Source organism: Trachurus trachurus (genome assembly GCF_905171665.1).
Source record: "Trachurus trachurus genome assembly, chromosome: 17".
In the NCBI taxonomy this organism is placed as follows: Eukaryota; Metazoa; Chordata; class Actinopteri; order Carangiformes; family Carangidae; genus Trachurus; species Trachurus trachurus.
The window spans coordinates 23,584,139-23,607,314 of record NC_139900.1 but is presented as its reverse complement, the minus strand read 5'-3'; the positions used below and the strand labels follow the sequence as shown (position 1 = coordinate 23,607,314).

General features: G+C 40.3%; 2 protein-coding genes across 2 annotated transcripts; both read left to right on the top strand.

Moving 5' to 3' along the window:
- The first annotated feature begins 1,158 nt into the window (after window positions 1–1,158).
- On the top strand, window positions 1,159–22,839 carry LOC311000940 (complement factor H-related protein 2-like). The gene is made up of 7 exons (XM_083991860.1): window positions 1,159–1,352; window positions 1,438–1,629; window positions 2,044–2,220; window positions 2,342–2,554; window positions 3,306–3,479; window positions 21,417–21,442; window positions 21,950–22,839. Exons 1-7 carry the CDS (start codon window positions 1,298–1,300, stop codon window positions 21,965–21,967), a joined length of 855 nt encoding a protein of 284 aa, XP_083847986.1. The 5' UTR covers window positions 1,159–1,297; the 3' UTR covers window positions 21,968–22,839.
- On the top strand, window positions 4,786–9,715 carry LOC311000939 (complement factor H-like). Its single transcript, XM_083991859.1, has 13 exons — window positions 4,786–4,918; window positions 5,228–5,339; window positions 5,424–5,603; window positions 6,026–6,217; window positions 6,483–6,572; window positions 6,748–6,834; window positions 7,132–7,314; window positions 7,529–7,621; window positions 7,824–7,859; window positions 8,155–8,319; window positions 8,431–8,583; window positions 9,266–9,291; window positions 9,423–9,715. Exons 2-13 carry the CDS (start codon window positions 5,282–5,284, stop codon window positions 9,459–9,461), a joined length of 1,302 nt encoding a protein of 433 aa, XP_083847985.1. The 5' UTR covers window positions 4,786–4,918; window positions 5,228–5,281; the 3' UTR covers window positions 9,462–9,715.
- Window positions 22,840–23,176: the final 337 nt, after the last annotated feature.

Below are 23,176 nucleotides of genomic sequence, written 5' to 3'. Positions count from 1 at the left end.
GGAAGGTACACGCCTGTCTGAATAAGGCCTTACAGCTCATTTGCACATTAGATCAAAATGAGATCCATGAGGTCGAAGGAACTGCCCACAGAGCTCAGAGACAGGATTGTAGCAAAGCACAGATCAGGGCAAGGCTTAGAAAATTCTGTTGCACTTATAGCCTAGATAGCTGGAGGCTGCAGTGATGGTTGACCTTCTGAAACTTTCTCCCATCTCCACACAGGATCTCTGGGGCTCAGCCAGAGTGATCTTTGGGTTCTTGGTCACTTGGTTGACCCAAACTTCTAAGAATGATGGAGGCCACTGTGCTCTTATTTGTCGAATTCTGTCTCAGAGTTAATTTGATTTCTGCTTGAACTGTGCATGTTGAAGCCCAACAAGTAGTGTATATGTCATCTAAAAATATAATAGCCTACATCCAAACCCATGCAGCAACAGGCCTTTTTCACAGCAGACATGTTGACTTTTAAGAAAACAGCAGTGTCCAGTTTTGCTATTCAAACATCCATGACAGTGTGACTGTGAGCCAGCACGAACCATTACTGCTCCTCGGAACTCAAACACCAGGAATTCAGCTATTGCTCATTTTATAATTACACTGATGAAATTATTTAACACAGAAAAAATAATTCAGAGTGTGGATCCAGCAGATGGTAAAAACTGTCAGACCCCAAGGTAAATATCCCAGGATGTTGCCCTATGGTGCCACATGAGCTGATATGGAACATGAAGGTGTGTCTGTACTTGTGCAGCAGTCCCTCTGTTTTTAAAATCTGCACTTTGACATGCCTGTGTTGATATTTCTTAATGCTGATCTTTGCACACAGCAGTCTGGGAAATCAAGTTGAAATTTGGACTTTAAACAGTCCCGTGAATTTTTAGAGAATATTGTGAAATAATTCTTAACTTAAACAAACACATGTAAGATAAGGTTAGTGCTGAAAATGATCGACCCTCCTCTTCATGTTGCAGTGTGTGCCAAAATGTGAAATAAGGATTTAAATTTTAAAAAACGGAGTCAAAATATAACAGCAAATGATGCAATTGTATAGTTGGTGCACTTTGTTTACATTTTTAAAGAACCTCACACACTGATGCATTAGTAGCCTACATACAGCTTAATAGGATATTTCTGTTGACTGCCGAGCAACAATATTGTGACTGTGACCCATCCTAATATTTACTATCTCTGAACCTTTTAGCTCAATGGGGAAATGCCCTGGACAATTATTAACTGATCCAGACCTGCACAAAGCTCTTCACCTTGCTTTATCATGGTGATTTCATCCCAGGCAACATGAGCATGAGGTGTCTTGGTTTTGTTCTCCTCGTGGTGATTCCTGTGCTGCGTGGTAAGAACATTTAATTCTGTCACTTCAAAACATCTCAATTTGTTAAATGTATAAGTGTGCAATTTTGTTTCTATTTTTATTTCAGCACAAACTGCAGATCAGTCTTGTAAGCCTCCCACACTGAACGGTGGTTATTTTGTCCCTGATAACACAAGTTATCGTCATGGAGCATCGCTCACCTATGCCTGTGATAACGGACTTAAACCAGCTGCGGAGGGTTGGTGGGCACGTAGCACATGTCAAAACGGCAAATGGGTTCATGAACCACAATGTATAGGTGAGTGATTGATGAATACCTCTACTGGATCAGTTGGGGTTGATTTGAAATCTCTAATTTCACAATGTTTCGTGCTAACTGTAAAGAAATAATATCATCCAATCTATCAGTATAAAAAATGAATGGTGGCAGAGACAGTGAGAAAAATGGCATCACATTATTTCCGACTCCACTGCAACCCTAATCTTATGGGCCACCATTAAGAAATAAGAAAAAATCTGTAAGAATCCATTTCATTTTCTCTAACCCTCACTTTGTTGTTAAAGTATAAAATCGAACTATTCATGACTTGTGATGAAAGGTACCTAGTACTAAATATTTCCAATGTATCTATAGTAAACATTCATAAACATAATTTTGGAAATGTATAAATATGTTGACTGAGACTGACGTTTTCTTGTTTTCTCTCCTCAGATAGACAAGACTGCATTTTACCAACAATCCCCAACGGACAAAACACTGAACACTCGACTTTGTTTAAGAATGGAGACATATTACAGACGAAATGTAACAAGGGATATGAAGACAAGAACAATGTCACAACAGCCAGATGTGAAGATGGACAATGGTCATCTTTGCCCGTCTGTCAGAGTGAGCCTGTCAGATCTGTCACCTGAGAATGAAACAAATGAGACAGTTATGTTTCTAAATCGTGAATCAAAGTCGAGACGTCTTGACTTGCCAATCTATATGATTTATTCTCTCATTACAGAAAATGCCTTTGCATGCGGTCAGCCTCCTAAAGTCCTTCATGCGGTGATCCTTCTGCAGGAATATCAAGAGGTGTTTCCTGCAAATACGGAAGTGCTGTATCTCTGTAAGGAGGGATACTCTGTCGAGGGAACAAAAGCCATCAAATCCATCCTTTGCAAAGATGGAGCCTGGGAAAAAGGGCCAATATGCAGCCCGTGTCCTCTATGCAAAGGTATAAACAACTCATTTATTTCAAAGGTCTGTGCAGGAGGGCCTGTGTATATTCTGGATTTTCCTTTCAGAATCAGGTTTTCAAAAGAAAAAGAAAAATGTTGGGACTGTAGTTGGCCTTAATGTGCACACCTAAATCTGAAACCTTCACATATTTCAATCATTTTGAGTACGTGATAACTTTATTTCTAGAGATGCATGAAACAAATTAAGAATTCAATTGGGCCCCTTTGTCTTTAAAATTCAAGATATTTAATAATGACCTCATTACTAAAACATGGCTGTCAGCAGTGCATCCATCCCTTGCACTTAGACAGGACACAACCAATAAAACTTAGGGACGGATCAAACAGAACTACAGTATCAGCGCACCTTATTTGATCAACTTTTTTACTTGACTGTGCAAATCTGATATCCACACAGAGGTCCAGTCATTTGGAAACCTCACTGCATAACAAAGGTCTTTTACTGTCAGAAATTAAATGTCTCATATCTAAAAACTGAAAAGTGGGAGTGTGCCCTCAGAAATGTTCAATTCAAAATATCAATCGAAGAACTAAGCATCCGTGAACTGCTAACTTTGTGTAGCCTAATTTATCATCAATGACGCTTCTCCGTACAGTTTTCTATTTAGAAAGGAAAGAAGGAGGATCATATTTTGACCTGTGTCTTAAAGTAAGATAAATACAAATAAACAAAGGACCCATTGACCCAAGACAAAAAATTAACAAGTTCTTGTTTCTTTTGTGCAGACACTTACTGCTCCGTGGACACTACTGAACATCCTGACTTAGTGGCTGATGGAGTCAAACATATAAGAAACGGCCATGAAATGGAATTGAGATGTGTGAAAAAACATTGGTACTGGATGTCAGATCATTATTCTCTGGCTCAGTGCATTCGAGGAAAATTAATAATAAGCGAATGTAAGTATCACTTCATTACATTAATATGACATTAACAGAAGGGTTAGTGTTGAAAAGACTGGTTTAATATATCTGCTGACCAGAATCTGCAAAGCTCAGTAATCAGCTCTTTATTTGTTTCATCTGTTACAACAAGAAAAGTATGAAACCAACTACCTGGCCAGGGCGCTCTGCTGGTTGCCAGGCAACCTCAAGGTGACAACCAGACTGTTGGGGAACTAATGACATCACACCTGCTCTAGCCTCGCTTCCTCTGTAGCTGCTGTAGCTAAACCAAAGATATTGGTTTATAAACCGTCTTTGGCTAAACCTACATTTCTAAATGTCACTTCCTTTTAGGAGAAACAAAACTACACAATGATAAATCTACAGCCCCATCATACTTGAGGGTGTAATCATGATTTAAATGCATCATAAAATTCACAAATAATCTGGTCTAAAGTCACCGTCCAAATATTTTACCTGTATGAATTTTTAACTAACAGTCTTGGTGGTATTTTAAAGGAGGTTTTCCCAAACTTTGGTTTCCCTTTGTAACATGTGAATTATTGAGCTTTAGAGGTGCTTTTATAAAGCTTCTTTATATTCACCACTGTGTTTCTATGATCATTTTTAGGTCGTGGCTTTACAGGAAGGGCAGTACTGGTGAGTAATATGTGGTGTTAATTTATTTGATACTACATAATGATAATGATTAAGTTATTATTATTACTATTCTTACTATTGACAGTCTGTCTTTTAACCAGGGATTTTGATGGTTGAAGTCAACTACACGCCTGGAAACTTGGTGGTGATGATGATGATGTTACATCATGTGTTGATTTCAGGCTTCTGATTTTGAAAAATGAATCTGTGCATAATGTTGGAGTACATTTTGTAATGAATAAAAAACCTCAGCACCAATCTGTCTAGAATTGAGTTTTGGTATTTCTTCCACATCAGTACAAAAGGTGTCGCTACTTAAAAGTCATCCAACCATCAGTCTATTATCTGTACCCGCATGCTCGGGTACCAAGTGGCTGGTTACCTACTGTACATCCGGGACTGGACGGGGGGGGGGGGGGGGGGGGGGGGGGGGGTATTCGGCTTTGAATGAGACATGGTGATATATTTATTTTTATTGCTTAAAGATTTCTGCATTTTCTGCAAGTAATGCAATAATTGAAACATGTAGCTCACATTTCCACCCTACAGTGTCTCCATGTTGAAACCTATGGTTGAAACGTGTAAGTGTTTGAATAGTCAAGCTTTCTTTTCAAGTATATTTTTGGGGCTTTTGCCTTTAATTGACAGGTTAGTTGAGAGAGACAGGAAATGGGGAGGCAGAGAGTGGGGGAATGACATGCAGCAAAGGGCCACCCGATGCGAGATTCAAACCAGGGCCAGCTGCAGCAAGGACTGTAACCTCCTCGCATGGGGCGCCTGCTCTACCCACTGAGGTAAACGGTGCCCCTTGAATAGTCAAGGTTGATTTATGACACTGCAGGTGTGTGTTGTTCTTACAAGCAGCCAATGATCAGATAAATCTTGTTTTTAGCTATCGTGCTCATCCAGAAGTAATGATGGATAAATAATTAAACCAGTTGAGGCACTAACCTGGCCTGAAAACACAGCAATCCGGGAAATCATTTTGAAGTTTGGACTCTGAATCATCATTGATCATTAGTTTTTTGTTGACAGTTGTAAAGCAAATAATCTTCCATGGCCTTGTGGATCTAGCCTGAGAGCATATTATGTTTGAAGAACAGATCTGGACGACAGCTTTGCTCTGCGTTGTCGTGAGATGATTCAGCCCTGACAAGATGTGCAACAGATATTTTGGATGTCTTCTCCTCGTTTGGTTTCCTGCAGTGCTACATGGTGAGGGCATTGAGTATTTTCATACACAATAACTTCACTTTGTAAGAAACAGTAAGGGTAATCTTTCCTGTTGTTGTTTTTCAGCACAGTCCTGTAGCGCTCCTGAACTACTAGGTGGTGTCTTTGACCCGAGGCAGGAGACTTACTCTAGTGGAACCCAGCTCACCTATATCTGCAATGAAGGACTTCAAACTGCTGTGAATGGTCAGTTGGCCACAATCACATGTGAAAATGGTAAATGGTCTCATCAGGCACAATGTATAGGTAAGTGTTCCCGTACATCTACGGTTGTCTTAGTTTTACCTGCCTTAGATGTCAGCATGCTAACATACAAAGCTAAGATAGTGAATGTGGTGACGCATGTTGGCATTTATGAACAGATTAGCATGGAGACACAGCATGGTGCCACAACAGCCTACATTATCATTAAAGCGTGAAACTGTTGCCAAACTATTGTCTCCGTCTTCTTTAGTTCCTTAGTTCTAAGCCGTTTTAAATACTGACTTTTTTTTTAACAGAAGGTTTCTGTTCATACAGAGGCAAAGTCACTGCAATAATAGAAATAAACTAAAAACAGATACTATGTTTCTGTGTCTAAATTAAAAGTTATCATCTGCCACAACCAACAACTTTTCATACTGATGTCCTTTTCTGTCCCTCTTCATGATTTATTTTCTCATTTACAGAAAGTGGCACTGCATGTGGTCAGCCCCCTACATTTCCTCATGCTGCCATATTTGATCGGGGATACAAGGAGGCTCTTCCAGCAGATACAGAAGTGGTGTATATATGTGAGGATGGATACGCTACAGAGGAAATATACGTCAGCACATCCATCTTTTGCAGAGCTGGGGCCTGGACTGAAGGTCCAACATGCAGTAAGTCGAGAATGCCAATCCTGTCTATAATTTTTATTACGTGCCTCTGTGCTTATTTGCTTTGTTAATCTGCTATTTGCACAAACACATTTGCACGCATAGATAATTTAGAGGTTAGTGACTATGTTAGGAAAAACCTTTATAGTAGTAGCACCAACCTCTAAGGCTGAAAAATTAGGCTTCATTCCAAGTTCAATGGTAATACATTTTGGAAACCGTAAAGAGGCCGTCTTCAAGTTATCAATGCCTAATGTTTTCCACTTAGAAAAAATAGAAGATCCTGCCGATGGTTCTTCAGGAGCAGGAACAGGTGTTGGGGGGGGCACAGCTGTCCAGGAGATACAACCAACTGAAGGTAGGATTATGGAGCTTTCTATCAGTGTGACGTAGTACAATCTTGAAGAGCAGAATTGGGTTTAGGGACGTCCAAACTCAAGTCTGCCAGGATCATTGGTTATACAGTTTGGAAATTGCAAGGGGGCCATCTTCAAGTTATCATTGTTTAATGTTTTTCCACTATGAAAAAATAGGAAGTCCAGGCGATGGTTCTTCAGGAGTAGAAACAGGTGTTGGGGGGGGCACAGCTCCTGGCCCTGTGGGACAACTTACAGCTGAAGGTAGGATTATGGAGCTTTCTATCTGTGTGACCTGATTAAATCTTGAAGAGCAGATTTCATTCACTGATTTGAAGTAAAATTTACTTCATGGTTTGCACTTTCTTCTAAATGCAGTTGCAACATTATTTTCACTCTACTCTGAGTCAAAGAAAATCCCAAAGTGACACTGACAGACTTGTTCTCTGCCCTCTATATGTTGCTTCATCTGCTCTGTATCTTACAGGAACTTCTACGACCTCTGACGGACGCTACACAACAAGTTCTGTCCCTCTTCATGATTTATTTTCTCATTTACAGAAAGTGGCACTGCATGTGGTCAGCCCCCTACATTTCCTCATGCTGTCATATTTGATCTGCGATACAACGAGGCTCTTACAGAAGTGGTGTATATATGTGAGGATGGATACGCTACAGAAGAAAAATACGTCAGCACATCCATCTTTTGCAGAGCTGGGGCCTGGACTGAAGGTCCAACATGCAGTAAGTCGAGAATGCCAATCCTGTCTATAATTTTTATTACTTAATGCCTCTGTGCTTATTTGCTTTGTTTATCTGCTACAGTATTGGCACAAACACATTTGCACGCATAGATAATTTAGAGGTTAGTGACTATGTTAGGAAAAACCTTTATAGTAGCACCAACCTCGTAAAGAGGCCATATTCAAGTTATCAATGCCTAATGTTTTCCACTTAGAAAAAGAAGAAGATCCAGGTGCTGGTTCTTCAGGAGCAGGAACAGGTGTTGGGGGGGGCACAGCTACTGGCCAGGAGATACAACCAACTGAAGGTAGGATTATGGAGCTTTCTATCTGTGTGCAGGTTTCATTCACTGATTTGAAGTAAAATTTACTTCATGGTTTACACTTTCTTCTAAATGCAGTTGGAAAAATATTTTCACTCTACTCTGAGTCAAAGAAAATCCAGAAGTGACACTGACAGACTTGTTCTCTGCCCTCTATATGTTGCTTCATTTGCTCTGTATCTTACAGGAACTTCTACGACCTCTGACGGACGCTACACAACAAGTAAATCATTCAGATTTATTGCATCTTTAAAATGACATGTAGAGGACTTGATTTATTTATTTACTCTGTAAAATATTGTCAAAATAGTTGTTTTCTATTGTACAAACTTGGTTCACTTTTCATCAGTTGCACCTCTGGCTATGTGGCACAGTCCTAGGCAAACAAAATAACATAAGGCTGATTGCACAACCCTTGTTATATTAAAATAAGTTATGTTGTTGTTGCTGCTGTGATGATGCTGTGATGTTTTGTTGAGATCCTGTGACAACCTTAATGAACCTTTTTATTGTTTCAGTCGACCACTGTGGGGCGCCACAAAACCTCCCCAACGCTGATTATACAGTAGAAACGGACCAAATGTCTTTGACATACAAATGTAAACTACGTTACAGAGTACTGGGTTCACCCACAGTGAGGTGCAACAGTGATCATACCTGGTCACATCTCCCCACCTGCAGAGGTATAAACTCATCCTTACCAATTTTCATTTCAAACATCATCCAATGTGTTGTCTAAATAAATAATCATATGTTTATTTATTTATTTATTTTATTCTTTTGTTTGAATAAAGATTGTATTGCGCCACCTGGTCAATATGAAGGTGGGTTATATCTACGTGAAGACAGAGTCATAAAGGAACGACTATTTACAAAAGTCCAGTGTTCAAGCCCTGGATCGATAAGTAGATTGTTGTGCCGTAATGGAGGGATACAATATACCCCATGTAAGTATAAATAATATTAGCTCTTTGTATTTTAACTTGATTCAATGGTTTTAGTTTCTATCATGATCGACAGGAAAAGAGGTTGGTAAAGGTAAAAGATCTATTTACACACCATAAGACAGCTGAAACCTTGACATTTAAAACATGAGCTGAGTATTATTTTATAATTTTAGTATTATCAACAAACCCCAGAGCAATACCTGCCCTCTTGTCTGACTCAAATTACAAACACAAATAAATAATTTTCTCTTTGTGTGAAGACAAAGTCAATTATGAATGTGTGCCTATTTATGAGTGAATTTGAGACTTCAGAGACGTCTGGCAAAAAGCTAGATGCCCTGCGTCAAGATAGTGATGTGATAATGGGTGTGACTGTTCCCCTTTCCACGCCCCCACATTGGGGAGTCCACATGCTACGTCCAGTTGCCCCACAACCCCTCACAGGGTGGTTGTGCCTGGTAAAAAACCTTAAAAACACTTATTGAATCCTAGATTTACTATGACTGACACTCTGATTGTCGACAGTCAGGAAAAGTATAAATTAGCACCAACCAGTCTTGTTCTTTCAGATTTTCCTCTGTAGTTGGAGTCGGGCAATATTTCAGTGAGTCAGAACGAATGTAGCCACTTTTTTTTTTTCAGAAACATTTACTGCTGTGTTGTTGTTATTGTGTCTTTTTAGGTTGTACTGAAGATGTGCATCGTCAAGTAAGATAACCAACTATTATTATATGATTAATAATATTTGTATTGTTCAATGCTGGATAACACTTTGTTTTACCCTGCAAATATAATTAATAAACTGTTAATATTATTTCTTTTTGTCTGTTTGTAACCAGGGAAGGTGCCCACTCCATACATTACCAGCACCTGTTTAGATTCACCAGAGAATGACAACAAAAGCCACATTGTAAACCTTTGAGATGCTTCTCCCAGAGAACAGCTACAGCAAGAAAAATGTTTTCACACATCGGTTTCATTTCTTCTAAACCAGTTATTTCTTGTTCATTTTGATTTTGAAAATAAACTCCCACTTGACGTAGTTTGACAGTCAGCCTGTACCTTTATGACTGGATCTCTTCATGTACTATTGACATAAATACATAAATAAAGCTTATATGGTCTGATGAAATGTTTTGATGAAAAATATTTTTTAATTTTAATTTTTTTGTTTTACAGTGTCTGTTCAAAAACAATGAGTTAAAACCCTTTTAACAGATTTTTTTGTTGTTTGTTTTTACAGTAATGAGTATTAATTTCATAAAACATTCTAACTGCAGCTTTATGAGGGGAGTAATATGAATTTTAGCTTGTCACAATAGTGGGAACAATAGCATTTATGTTCTGGCATTGGGTGCTCCAGTAGGTCACCACAGTGTGCAAATCATGTAAGCTTACTGTAGCTCTTACCTCATTGGTTTGAATCAAACTCTATGCACTTTGCTTCATGTCACCTGCCCTCTCTCACATGAGCAAAAAAAAAAGATACTACTGTATGTGTCTGTGTCTAATTTGTGAATGAAATCTACAACAACCAAATCGTCATGGGGACATCCTTTCCCATCCCTCTTCATGATTTATTTTCTCGTACAACCTCATCACACCTGGGCTAGCCTCCCTTCCCCTGTAGTTAAATCTAATCACTGCTATAATTTTCTCTGAAGCGAAATGTGTGTCTGAAGTGGATTTGAGCTGTTTTAGGTGTAAACTGTTGGACAGGTTTCCATCCATTACAGCACTTCCTTTTAGGAGAGACAAAATGATAAATATACAGCCCCATCAGACTTGTGAGGGTGTAGAGTAGGAATCAGGATTTAAATTCATCATAAAAGTCACTAATAATCTGGTCTAAAGTCACTTTCCTTTTACAGCACTTTTCCTACATGCTTTATGTCGTGTTTTCTGTAAATGTACTGGATCATCTTTGAAAAATTGGCCAATGTGACCTAAAAGGATAACGAGGAGTTTCGGAAAGCGAAGTGTTTTCACACTACTGTACATTTCCCATGAGCCTCAGCACGCACTGGTGAAATTCTTGGACCCGCGCAAGATGGACGAAAGCATAAGGATTTGCCAAGAATGTTTTCATAAATCAAGAATACCATTGTAGTTCCGGGAAACCGAGACTAGGAAATGCTGGGCGAGCCGACCACTAAATAATAATACCAAAATAATTATAAAGACAAAACGATATATTTATCGAAAATGGACCCATTAACAAGCGTGGGTGACGTAGATTCATCCACATTAATATGAGACTCTTTTATAACCAAAAGCAAACTCCTCGGGGTGTCTTTAAAACACAGGGTGAATAATATGTGAGCTGTGAGGTAAGAGTCTGTTCCTGGGCTGAATTTTCAATTTAAAATGTTGGTGGTATTTTAAAGGAGGTTTTCCCAAACTTTGGTTTCCCTCTGTAACATGTAAATTATTGCGCTTTAGACTAACCCATTTTTAATAACTTCACTTTGTAAGAAACAGTAAGGGTAATCTTTCCTGTTGTTGTTTTTCAGCACAAAGTGAATCACAGGACAAAAGGTAAGTCACCCCTTAAAACTCATCCTACCATCACTCTCCAATGATGAATTACTGTGAAACAACTAAAAATCCATCAACACGTCATTCAATTTGATTTTTTTCTGCCATTCAACTTCGACTTCTAAAACCTAACCATTGTTGTCATAGTTACAGTAAATACATTTTATTTTGCATTGCACAGTTATAGACACGAATGTTTTGAGTGTAAGCCAGGAGGCTGTTGTGAATCATTGTTGTTCTAAACACATGCGCCATTACATGTTAGGTGTGATGACCACTGAATTTCAAAAGTGTGAATTCAGCTTTGAATGAGACATGGTGATATATTTATTTTTATTGCTTAAAGATTTTCTGCATATTCTGCAAGTAATGCAATAATTGAAACATGTAGCTCACATTTCCACCCTACAGTGTCTCTGTAACCTTCTCGCATGGGGCGCCTGCTCTACCCACTGAGGTAAACGGTGCCCCTTGAATAGTCAAGCTTGATTTGTGACACTGCAGGTGTGTGTTGTTCTTACAAGCAGCCAATGATCAGATAAATCTTGTTTTTAGCTATCGTGCCCATCCAGAAGTAGCCTAATGATGGATAAATAATTAAACCAGTTGAGGCACTAACCTGGCCTGAAAACACAGCAATCCGGGAAATCATTTTGAAATTTGGACTCTGAATCATCATTGATCAATAGTTTTTTGTTGACAGTTGTAAAGCAAATAATCTTCCATGGCCTTGTGGATCTAGCCTGAGAGCATATTATGTTTGAAGAACAGATCTGGACGACAGTCTTTGCTCTGCGTTGTCGTGAGATGATTCAGCCCTGACAAGATGTGCAACAGATATTTTGGATGTCTTCTCCTCGTTTGGTTTCCTGCAGTGCTACATGGTGAGGGCATTGAGTATTTTAATTTCACTTTGTAAGAAAGAATATGAGTAATCTTTCCTGTTGTTGTTTTTCAGCACAAAGTGAAACACAGTCTTGTAGCGCTCCTGAACTACTTGGCGGTGTCTTTGCCCCGAGGCAGGAGACTTACTCTAGTGGAACCCAGCTCACCTATATCTGCAATGAAGGACTTAAACCTGCAGTGAAGGGTTGGTGGGCCACAATCACATGTGAAAATGGTAAATGGTCTCAACAGGCACAATGTATAGGTAAGTGTTCCCTAAATACATCTATGGTTGTCTTTATAGTTTTAGCCAAGCTACCTGCCTGGCTCCATAGTTGGCCCTTGAAATCATGTCAGATGTAGGCTATTGACACAGTTGTGTTCAGACTTTCAAGTCCCATTCTGGATGAATTGCAGTAAGTTTGATGATTCCCTGATTTTACATCTAGAGCCATCATCAGGTCAAAATGTAACCATTTATCACCAATTTACTTTATAATCTAAGGGCATTTCCATCTGCCACAACTATAGCTGGTGCTAATTAGTAGGCTAGCCTAAATGTCAGCATGCTAATGTGGCAGGATGAAGGACAGCCTGGGTGGGGTTTGAACCCCAGACTCCCAGATAAGAGCCATGCGTGCTGACCATTCGACCAAAGGAATATGTCTGTGGCCAAGTAGCGAGGGCGCATGATCACTTGGAGGCATAGTGACAGAACTTTCAACTGTCACACTAAAATAGTGAACATGTTAAAGCATGTTGGCATTTATGAACAGATTAGCATGGAGACATTAACTTAATACAGCATGGTGCCACAACAGCCTACATTATCATTAAAGTGTGAAACTGTTGCCAAACTATTGTCTCCTTCTTCCTTCCTCCTCCTATTTCTCAGATGTAAATGCCTGCATTCCTCCATCCGTCCCCAATGGACATTACACTGAAAACTCTAATGGTTGGTATGAGGAGGGATACACGATGAGGACGGTATGTGACCAAGGATATGAACACAGAAACAGGCTTGCAGAAACCACATGTGTAACTGGGGAATGGACTTCTTTGCCCGTCTGTGAGAGTAAGTTTGTCACAATAGTAGGAACAATACCAGTTTAGATGTTCTGGCATTGGGTGCTCCAGTGGGTCACCCTGTAGGATACATAGCATGGCTTCTGTTCTTAAACCAGTGGCCTGGATTTGAATCCGTCTCCAGCCCTTTGCTGCGTGTCCTCCATCCTCTCTCTCCCCTGATTTCCTGTCTCTCTCTGACTGTCTAAAATTACAGTAAAAGGCATAAAAAACCTGCTACAACTTTTTCATCAAAAGGATTAATTTTTCAAAATTATTGCATCCACAGAATGTCTAGAGGGGTGCAGAATAAAAGTAGCTATTAATTTTACTGAATTAAAAAAAAAAAGTATATAAATAATTGTTTAATACATTTTGGCGGGTCCGAAATATATAAATATTTACATCTGGTAACATTGGCAGCGTCGGCATGGAATGATCTCTGTGGCAACAGCATTACGGTGCGTTCACACCAAACGCGATGGACGCGATGCCATCGCCCGTAACGTGAGTATCGCGTCGCTTGACACATTTGTCACATTTTTCACCAAAGCTTCATCGCTTCATCGCACTATGATGCAACCCACCTCCCGCTATTTTCTTTCTCTCGTCAACCATGGCTGAGAAATATTAATAAATATAAATACGTGTGAAATATTAACAAGGAGGAAGCTGTAGGTCCTCTGACCCCAGTGTTGCCAACTCCTCAGTAAGCAAAGTCGCTATTGGCTGCCGTAAAAGTCGCTAAATGACGTCATTATCTCAGCGGGGGGGGGGGGGGGGGGGGTGCGGCCAGCGGCAGCGGCCAGCGGCGCTCTTTATGTCTGTGGCGTGGAGCAGTGCGTCTCTGAATGCTCCGTGACACTACTGTGTGTAGGCTGACTACCTGTGAGCGCCGCTGCTCGTTGAAAGCAGCTGTGATAACGTGATTTCAGGTCCAGAAACGTTTGTAATATCACGGGAAAAAGTCGCTAGATTTGTCGCTTGTTGCTTTTGACAAAAAAGTCGCCAGATTTAGCGACAAAGTCGCCAAGTTGGCAACACTGTCTGACCCTCTGCAGGCATTATCTTTTTTATTACGATCGCGGTAAAAGTACGAGGTCGTGTCATAAAGCTCCGGGAAACGGCCATGGATGTATATTATTGATCTGAGGAAAACACACACAGCCCCGTTTTTTTTTGTTTTTTTTACACAGCCACAGGTTCTCTGAAGGAGGGTCTGGTGAGCGAGACTACAGGCACAGTATTCTTCTCCACCATGTTTTGAAATGTGTGTCTGCAGCTGTGTCGGTGACATGGTTGAATATCAACACTGATTGGATGTTGTGGCACAGCGTCACACGATGTCGCTTGAAAAGTTCAAATTTTTCAACTTCAAGCGATGGACGCGTCATCGCGTCGCTCGTAACGCCCGAAACGCGTCGCCCGACGCGCCATCACGTGTCATCGCGTCATTTACATTGACTTTTAATGGAAAGTTGTGGCGTTCATCGCGTCCATCGCGTTTGGTGTGAACGCACCGTTAGAATGTTGATGTCATGTGTCTTCTGCTGTAAAGCTGCGTTCACACTGGGGCTGCGTTCCGATCCACAGTTTACTTGGACAGAGCCCCCTACTCCCTGCACAGGGAATCTGCCATAGGGAACTTCACTTAACCGATATAACACCAATCAGAACACCCTGCAATGTCACAGCTGTTTCCGGTCGAGTTTAAAAAATAACGTTTTTAAGTTTCAAAATGTTTCATGCCATTATCACCGTTTAGACAAATCTGAAATGATTGAAGAAACATTACTATTTCTGTGTGCACAAGCAAAGCAGTTTTGTGTTGCTATGCGTGGTATTTATTCAGTTTTGGGGCATCAAGGTGTGTAGAAAGCATCAGTGGCTCAGCTGACAGGGACAGCTAACAGCAGTAGCATAGCTAACTGCAGCAGCAAAGCTAACGGCAGCAGCAAAGCTAACGGCAGTCGCAAAGCTAACGGCAGTCGCTAAGCTAACGGCTGTCGCTAAGCTAACATCAGGACGTCAACTGTTAAAACCCTCGTTGGGGCGGTGTTTAGCTCAGTTGGTAGAGCACCCGCCCCATGTGTTGAGGCTAGTCCTCGCTGCAGGCGGCCCCGGTTCGCGTCCCGCGTCGAACGGCCCTATCCTGCATGTCATTCCCCCCCATCTCTGCCTCCCATTACCTGTCACACTCTCAACTGTCCTATCGAATAAAGGCATGAAAAGCCAAAAAATATACTTAAAAAAAAAAACCCTCCCGTTGTCGGACACAACATGAAACTACTCTAGTTAGCTCAGTCATGTTGTAACTAAGATATCCGCCAGAATTTTTTTTTTCATGGACCGTTTATTGAGTCACTGAGTTATTAAAGTTAGACAGGTAACCTTTAGCCCTGCCAATTTACGTAACGCACGTAAACAAAGCTTACGCCGGAGCACAATGGCTGAAGGGTAATATCGGTTGTCAACATCCGGTGAACTGGGTGAAGTGAGGAGCCGTTGTTCACTCCCTCCCTACACAGTTCACAGTACCCTTCAAACTGCTCCCTGCGGTTTGGAACCACACTGAACATGGCGGCACACCCTGTGTAGTCCACTGCGCAGGGAACTACAGGGCAATCGGAACGCACCCTGGACCTTTTGTTTTTCGAACGAGTTTACATGTTAAGTCAATGCAAACGAGCGATTGAGCGTTTAATCGCCCAGGCGAAAAAACGCTGGGGCTCACAGCGACAGCGACGGAGCGTTTTTTCGCTCTGTCCCCCGAGATGAGAAATCCCAACTCTCCGGCCGTCAGTCGCTCGTCGCTCAGTGCTGATTCCGTAATCCCGGTGGTGCCGGTGTAAACAGAGACACATGGCAGTGGGCATGAGGTCATCAAAGCGAAAATGCCAAATGTGCCAAATTGACGAGCGAATGCAGCTGAGTGACGGAGCGTTTTTTTGGAGCGATACAAGCAACAGGGACAAAAATAAAAGTATCACTCCCGTCAGGAAGGCACGGACCACGCAGCTCTTGGTTTTTACAGATGCTTTATTCGACCACCACCGTCGAACTAAGAACACACACAACACACAATTAACATGTTTCACATATTATATGGATGCATAACACAGTAAGAAAATTAAATACCTCGCTGGCTGCACCCCTGAGGGAATGAGTTCAGTCCACCATGAGGCCTTTTTCTTCTTCGTGCCCGAAATAAACAAATTGATTGATTGAGTGTTACAACAAAATACTTCCGTGGACTGAAGTGCCACATTAAACCAAGTCCGTTATTAAACAAATAAAATAGTTTCCTCTTAGGCTGAGGTATTATAAAGAAATTAAATATGCATAAAATAAAAGGCTTTAAATAAAATATTATGCAAACATAAAATTACAGCATACAATAATAATATTTATGGCAGTCAAAAAAAAGGTTCGGTGTGAACGCACCTTAACTGGCAACCAGTAAAACGGAATTTTGGAGCGAGAGCAGGCAGTGTGAGTTCTACACTGGCCAGGAGGAATTAGATTTGTAGCTAACACCAAATAAAGTGATTTAGTCCGGGAGCCGTGGGGTTGAACCTTGTTTCGTCTGATAAAGTTTTTTTCTCTGCTGTTTCTTGTAGCTGGGGGGTTTCTCTTCAAAATCCAAGAGGGTGCCCGGTGATATCCCTTGAGCATTTTTAAATATTAACCCTTTGATGCCCAAAGCGCCAAAATCCCAGTATAAATACTGTAAGCCCCGATTTAGTTACTACAAATAGTCATGAGTGTATGATATTTGGTAGGGAGTATCATGAAACATAGGGGAAAGTAAAAAAAATAATTTTCTGGGACCTGCTGCCATGCTATTTTAAATGACTGTTCGCACGACAAATTCTTGTCAAAAATGACATTTTTCTCAAACATCACTGCTTCACATGTATATAGAAAACTTCCCAAGTTTGTAAGCTTCAATTTGTGCCCAGGATGACCTTTCTATCTCAAAAGTTGCACTTGCTATGGCTGGAAATTGTCACTATACCCCAGATCAAACAAAACGGAATGTTTGGTCTGATGGTCATTCCAAGTGTCACTTTCCAATGGTTAATGAAGAAATCTGAATGTCAAAAGGTCAACAGAGATTGAGGGTATGTATTAGGCTAGGTTTTTATTTTGACTCTGATTTATTATTATTATTATTATTATTATTATTATTATTATTATTATTATTATTATTATTATTATTATTATTATTATTATTATTCATGTATTTAATTATTTAGATTTGATTCTGCAAAGGCAATGCCTACAGATACACAACATTTTTAGATATACACTACATGTTACCAAGTCCGTAATTAACCATTTTATCAGTGACAGGGTAATTAAATTGTTTAATATTTTTGGTGAAATGACAGTTAATGCAGGTACCACATCTAAAATTACAAGTCTGCTGTTTGTGACTTTAGGCTGGTATGCTTTGACTATTCTGTCCTTTATATTTCTTCCTCTTTTAAAAGTGACCATGGGTGCATCAGAAAAGTCCTTTTTAAAGATGAGTCATTTTGGAGAATATGCCAATGTTTTAAAATTACACTTTTAATAGGCCTACTTTTAGTTTTGTGTGTGAATGTAGTGCAGAATACAAGGCTCGGCTCAGATTTTGTTGATTTCTTTGTTTGTAGGTATGCATCTCTGCCTTTTAGGTCTACCTTTGTTTCTGCATTTAGGTCTACCTTTTGTTATACTGTTCTGGGACAGCACAAATTTGTTTTAGTCTGACAAGTTGACTAAATGGCGGACTTCTTTTTGAGAGGAATTGGATGAAAACTTGCAGCATGAAGAAGTGCGTTACAATCTGTAGGTTTTTGGTAGAGAGAGGACGAGAGGACATTGTCTTTTTTAGTCACATTACTGTATGTAATATCAAGGAAGCTGATTTCTTCAAGGCTATAATTAAAGGGATAGTTCAACATTTTTGAAAATTGGCCCATCGCCATGATCCCCCTAGTAATAGCAGTAGGTTCGTTACCTTTAATTGTTGGTCCAAGCTGCTTTTAGATCGGGGGAGAAGAATACCGAGCGGCGCAGCTACACTACGGAGGCTAATGGAATTTCTTGGTTTTGCTCATCAAACTCAGCAAATACACAACCAAAAAACTCAAAAACGCTGTGGTGGACAAGTTGTGACCTGCACATTTACCACGCTATGAGATAATAGCGGAAAGTTAAGAGAAGTGAAGCAAATACTCGGAACTACTTTCTTCAGTGAACCACTGGTCGGGGGGACACAGTGTGCGCACCTCAGCCAGTGCCGTAGTATACGGACGTATCTGCAGTCAACAGGCGCTTTTGAAATCACTCCGCCGAGCAGCCGTCTAGAGTGTAAAGTCCGACTTTGCCTCTAAAACAACTCCATCTCGCAACTTTCCGCTATTATCTCATAGCGTGGTGAATGTGCAGGTCACAACTTGTCCACCACAGCGTTTTTGAGTTTTTTGGTTGTGTATTTGCTGAGTTTGATGAGCAAAACCAAGAAATTCCATTAGCCTCCGTAGTGTAGCTGCGCCGCTCGGTATTCTTCTCCCCCGATCTAAAAGCAGCTTGGACCAACAATTAAAGGTAACGAACCTACTGCTATTACTAGGGGGATCATGGCGATGGGCCAATTTTCAAAAATGTTGAACTATCCCTTTAAGGGTGAATTTTTTTAAACCTGCAAAACTGTCATTCAAAAACTGTAAAAACTCTAGGAGGGTAGATATAGGCCCTTTCCATGCACCTTGTGGGTTGGTGAAGTTGTGCCAGAGACCACTCTGTACTTCAATAACTCTCTTTTGCTCAGGCATCTGCGTGGCATTTAATACCAACAACAATTACGCTCTCTTGAGCATCCCACATGGAAGCATGCACACAACATTGTGCATGTGTGGCAGGACAGTAGCCAGGGCACATGACCGTCAACTGTCACATCTCTCCTCCTCTTTTCACAAGCACATCCTTGTGCTCCATGCAGGCTGCCACCCATCAGGAATCCATGGACCCACCACTGGTGCTACATGGATCCTGCCAACAACGCTAGAATGTGGCAGGATGAAGGAGGGCCCGGGCGGGTTTTGAACCCCAGTCTCCCGGGTAAGAGTCATGTGCGATGACCATATCCCTTTGGTCGAATGGTCAGCACGCATGACTCTTACCTGGGAGACTGCGGTTCAAAACCCGCCCGGGACCTCCTTCATCCTGCCACACATGGCAAACGATGCACTTTACAGCTGCACTTCTTGGAGTTGCATGGGGTTTTACTCTTGCAGCCACACCTGATCATCTCCAGAATGTAGTCTGGGACAAGTTTGACATCTTCTCGTAGATGGGCTGGGATCAGTGACCTGTTGCATGAATCTTTTTTTATCCAAATTCCTCTGGGTTCAGTGCTGGTGACATGCAGGTTTATATTGAGATTTCTGATCACAATGCTACGTATCTCCCGATACGTTACCTCCGGTCCTACTTCGATCCCGCCCCCTTAATTCATGCCTTGTTCCTCAGTTCTGTCATGAATTTGCTGCCTCAACTGCTGGCCCTCAGCACGAAAGGAGATCTGATTTCAATATTGAGGATTTCGTCCATGTTTTTAACAGTTCTTGTACCAGGATCTTAGACACCATAGCACCTTTCAGGGTTAAAAGATCAAAATCCTCCCATTTACCATGGCTAAATGAGGACCTTAGGATTCTGAAGAGGCAGTGTAGAAGATCTGAAAGAAGGTGGAAGAAAGACAAACTCAGTGTTTCCCTGGCATCCCTAAGATAGCTGATGCTCCTTTATCAACACAGAGTCAATTAAGCCAGAACCAATTACTTCTTCAATCCTGCCAGACAAGGACACAACCCCAGGACTCTTTTTAAAACTATGAATTCTCTAACCCAGCCTCCTCCTAATGAACCTTGTGACTCCTCCTCCGAGAGATACTAAGAATTCTTAGTCACCTAAATACACCACCCACCCTTACCTACACACACACACCACCTTCCCTCACACACCACCCACCCTCACCTCACCTAAAACGAATTTGATTGGTCGTTATCGAGCGGGTGGGATATTCAATGCTTGGGACGAGGCCGAGCTCGGTGTGTGTGTGTGTGTGTCTCAGACGTTTGATTGACTGATGACGGATCCAATATCAGTGGCTGGTGAATCGTGAGCAGGGTGACACATAATTCGTGTGCCTGCATTATCCAATGCGGAAAAAACTACCCCACTTTCATTCCGGATTTACTCGGAAATAGAATTTTGCACAAAGTTTGGGCTACATCGTCTGATAGATGAGTTATTACACTAATGTTAGGACCCACAGTGGGCTCAAATTCAATTTTCTTTTCTGTACAGCTTTAAGATAATGTTTTTCAATAGCCTAGCCTACCTGTTTTTTAAAGTAATATAAAAGGGGGAAAAAAAACAAAAACAAAGGACCCATTGACCCAAGACAAAAATTAACAAGTTCTTGTTTCTTTTGTGCAGACACTCACTGCTCCGTGGACACTACTGAATATCCTGACTTAGTGGCTGATGGAGTCAAACATATAAGAAGCGGTCAAGAAATGGAATTGAGATGTGTGAAAAAACATTGGTACTGGGTGTCAGATCATTATTCTTTGGCTGAGTGCATTCGAGGAAAATTAATAATAAGCGAATGTAAGTATCACTTCATTACATTAATATGACATTAACAGAAGTGTTGAAAAGACTGGTTTAATATATCTGCTGACCAGAATCTGCAAAGCTCAGTAATCAGCTCTTTATTTGTTTCATCTGTTACAACAAGAAAAGTATGAAACCAACTACCTGGCCAGGGCGCTCTGCTGGTTGCCAGGCAACCTCAAGGTGACAACCAGACTGTTGGGGAACTAATGACGTCACACCTGGTCTAGACTCGCTTCCTCTGTAGCTGCTGTAGCTAAACCTACATTTCTAAATGTCTGCTATCATTTTCTCTGAAGTGAAATGTGTCTTAAGTGGATGTTGCTATTATTAGGTCTAAACTGTTGGACAGGTTTCCATCCACTACAGCATAATTTTAGGAGAAAGTAAACTACACAATGACAAATATAGACCTACAGCCCCCACCATACTTGTGAGGGTGTAATTGTGATTTAAATTCATCATAAAACACAGATAATCTGTTCTAAAGTCACTGTCCAAATATTTTACGTGTATCCTCAATCCTGGGCTGAATTATATTATTGGTGGTATTTTAAAGGAGGTTTTCCCAAACTTTGGTTTCCCTTTGTAACATGTGAATTATTGAGCTTTAGAGGTGCTTTTATAAAGCTTCTTTATATTCACCACTGTGTTTCTATGATCATTTTTAGGTCGTGGCTTTGCAGGAAGGGCAGTGGTGAGTAATACCCTTTGCACATGTGGCACATACAGTAGCCTAATCATGATTTAAAATCATCATGAAACTCACTAATATTCTGATCTAAATTCACCGTCCAAATATTTTACCGGTAACCTCAGCTTTATTATTATTATTATTATTTATGTCACATTTTCTGTAAATATATTAGATCGTCTTTTAAGGGTTAGGGTTAGCAGCTTGACCATGGATGTATTGTCTTATACATCCATGAGCTTGACGGACCTCGTTTACATTAGCGGTTGCTAGGATGTATAATTGGACAATGGCCGTTTGGGGGTGGGGTTTTGTGAAAAGGTCAGTTGGTCATTGTGTGGCACAGCCACACACAATGTTATTACTGCTGTTATTACATTCACACTGTTGTGTTTCTGTGATCATTTTGATGTTGATTATTATTATTATTATCATCATATTATCATTATTATTTTGTTATTATATTCATAATGTCCTCATTATTATATTTTTTTATTGTCTTTTACGCAGGACATGGACTCCGGTTGAAGTCAACTACCAGCCTGGAAACTTGGTGATGATGATGATGATGATACATCATTTGTTGATTTTTCAGAAACCATTTCAGGCTTCTGATTTTGATGTATGAATTGCTGCATGATAGAGAAGTACATTGTGTCTGTTTGCTCAAAATTCAGTATTGCTTTATTGAGCATTGTACAAAGCATCATTTCATGTTTCTTTATGAAACTGGTGCTTTATTGAGGGCATTGTATGCTGCTGGACACTTATTTATCACTGCAAAAATCAGCACAATACATAAATTCCAAGAGCAAATTCACCAACACTGGCAGGTAGCTTGGCTTAGATTCAGATTTATGTGATATTAATCCCTCAATTCATCTGCACCTGATGTTCTTCTCTGAAAAGGTCAAATCAGCTTCAACACCACTTACTGCTATTCAGAGCAAAAACCTTCACACATCTTCACACAATTTAAAATCTTTATCTAAAATAAGATCCTTGCACACACAAGTACTTGGACTTAATCATTGCATTCCTATTTAGTCTGCATGTGCTTGAAAGTTTCTCTCTGTTGAATCAAATAGTTACAAACTTGAAATTATTGAATGACAACTCATAATGGCAGTGTATAAATTATAACACCTACTGAAACCTTTTCGGTTTAAGTCTCCTTGGGCTTCTTTTTATTATCATCTAACCAATGCATCATTTTTATTTACTTATTCGCTGAACCAATTTATTTGATCCAAAAAATAAATAAATAAATATTATAGTGGCTACTCACAAGGATCTCACAAAATAACAAAACTGTAACGTTAAGTAACGTTTTTTGTTGAATGACTGATCCATTAAAGATGTTGTGTTCACTCTGAAACAATAAAATATAAAATACCAAAGTTCAAGTTGTTGTCGTGACAATAAAGGGACCAGTTTGTGAAGAAAAAATGTGGCAGGGATGTCCGATCGTGGAATCCTTATCTAACAAGTACCAAAATAAGCCCATACGTCTTTTTCAGTTTTAGTTTTTCAGACTGATTGTATATGACCTTGTTTTACTGAAGGTGTAATATTAAAAACCCGATTCATATCAGGTGTGAATTTCCTGTGGGGTCAGACTGAACATCAAGGAGATTTTTTTCTGTGCCAAACAGAATCAAGTGCAGTTGTGTTGCATGTGTCTTGGATTTAATCATTTACTGTACATAGAAGTGAAACAGTGCCCTTTGTTAAGAA

What these genes read in the sequence shown, in the direction of transcription:
- LOC311000939 (XM_083991859.1), top strand. Translation starts at nt 5,282, where the DNA reads ATGTGCAACAGATATTTTGGATGTCTTCTCCTCGTTTGGTTTCCTGCA. An exon ending in TCATCAGGCACAATGTATAG is followed by an intron (nt 5,604 to 6,025) that starts GTAAGTGTTCCC and finishes TCTCATTTACAG; the next exon opens with AAAGTGGCACTGCATGTGGT. An exon ending in GGAGATACAACCAACTGAAG is followed by an intron (nt 6,573 to 6,747) that starts GTAGGATTATGG and finishes ATGAAAAAATAG; the next exon opens with GAAGTCCAGGCGATGGTTCT.
- LOC311000940 (XM_083991860.1), top strand. Translation starts at nt 1,298, where the DNA reads ATGAGCATGAGGTGTCTTGGTTTTGTTCTCCTCGTGGTGATTCCTGTG. An exon ending in GGTGATTCCTGTGCTGCGTG is followed by an intron (nt 1,353 to 1,437) that starts GTAAGAACATTT and finishes TTTTTATTTCAG; the next exon opens with CACAAACTGCAGATCAGTCT. An exon ending in AAAATTAATAATAAGCGAAT is followed by an intron (nt 3,480 to 21,416) that starts GTAAGTATCACT and finishes GATCATTTTTAG; the next exon opens with GTCGTGGCTTTGCAGGAAGG.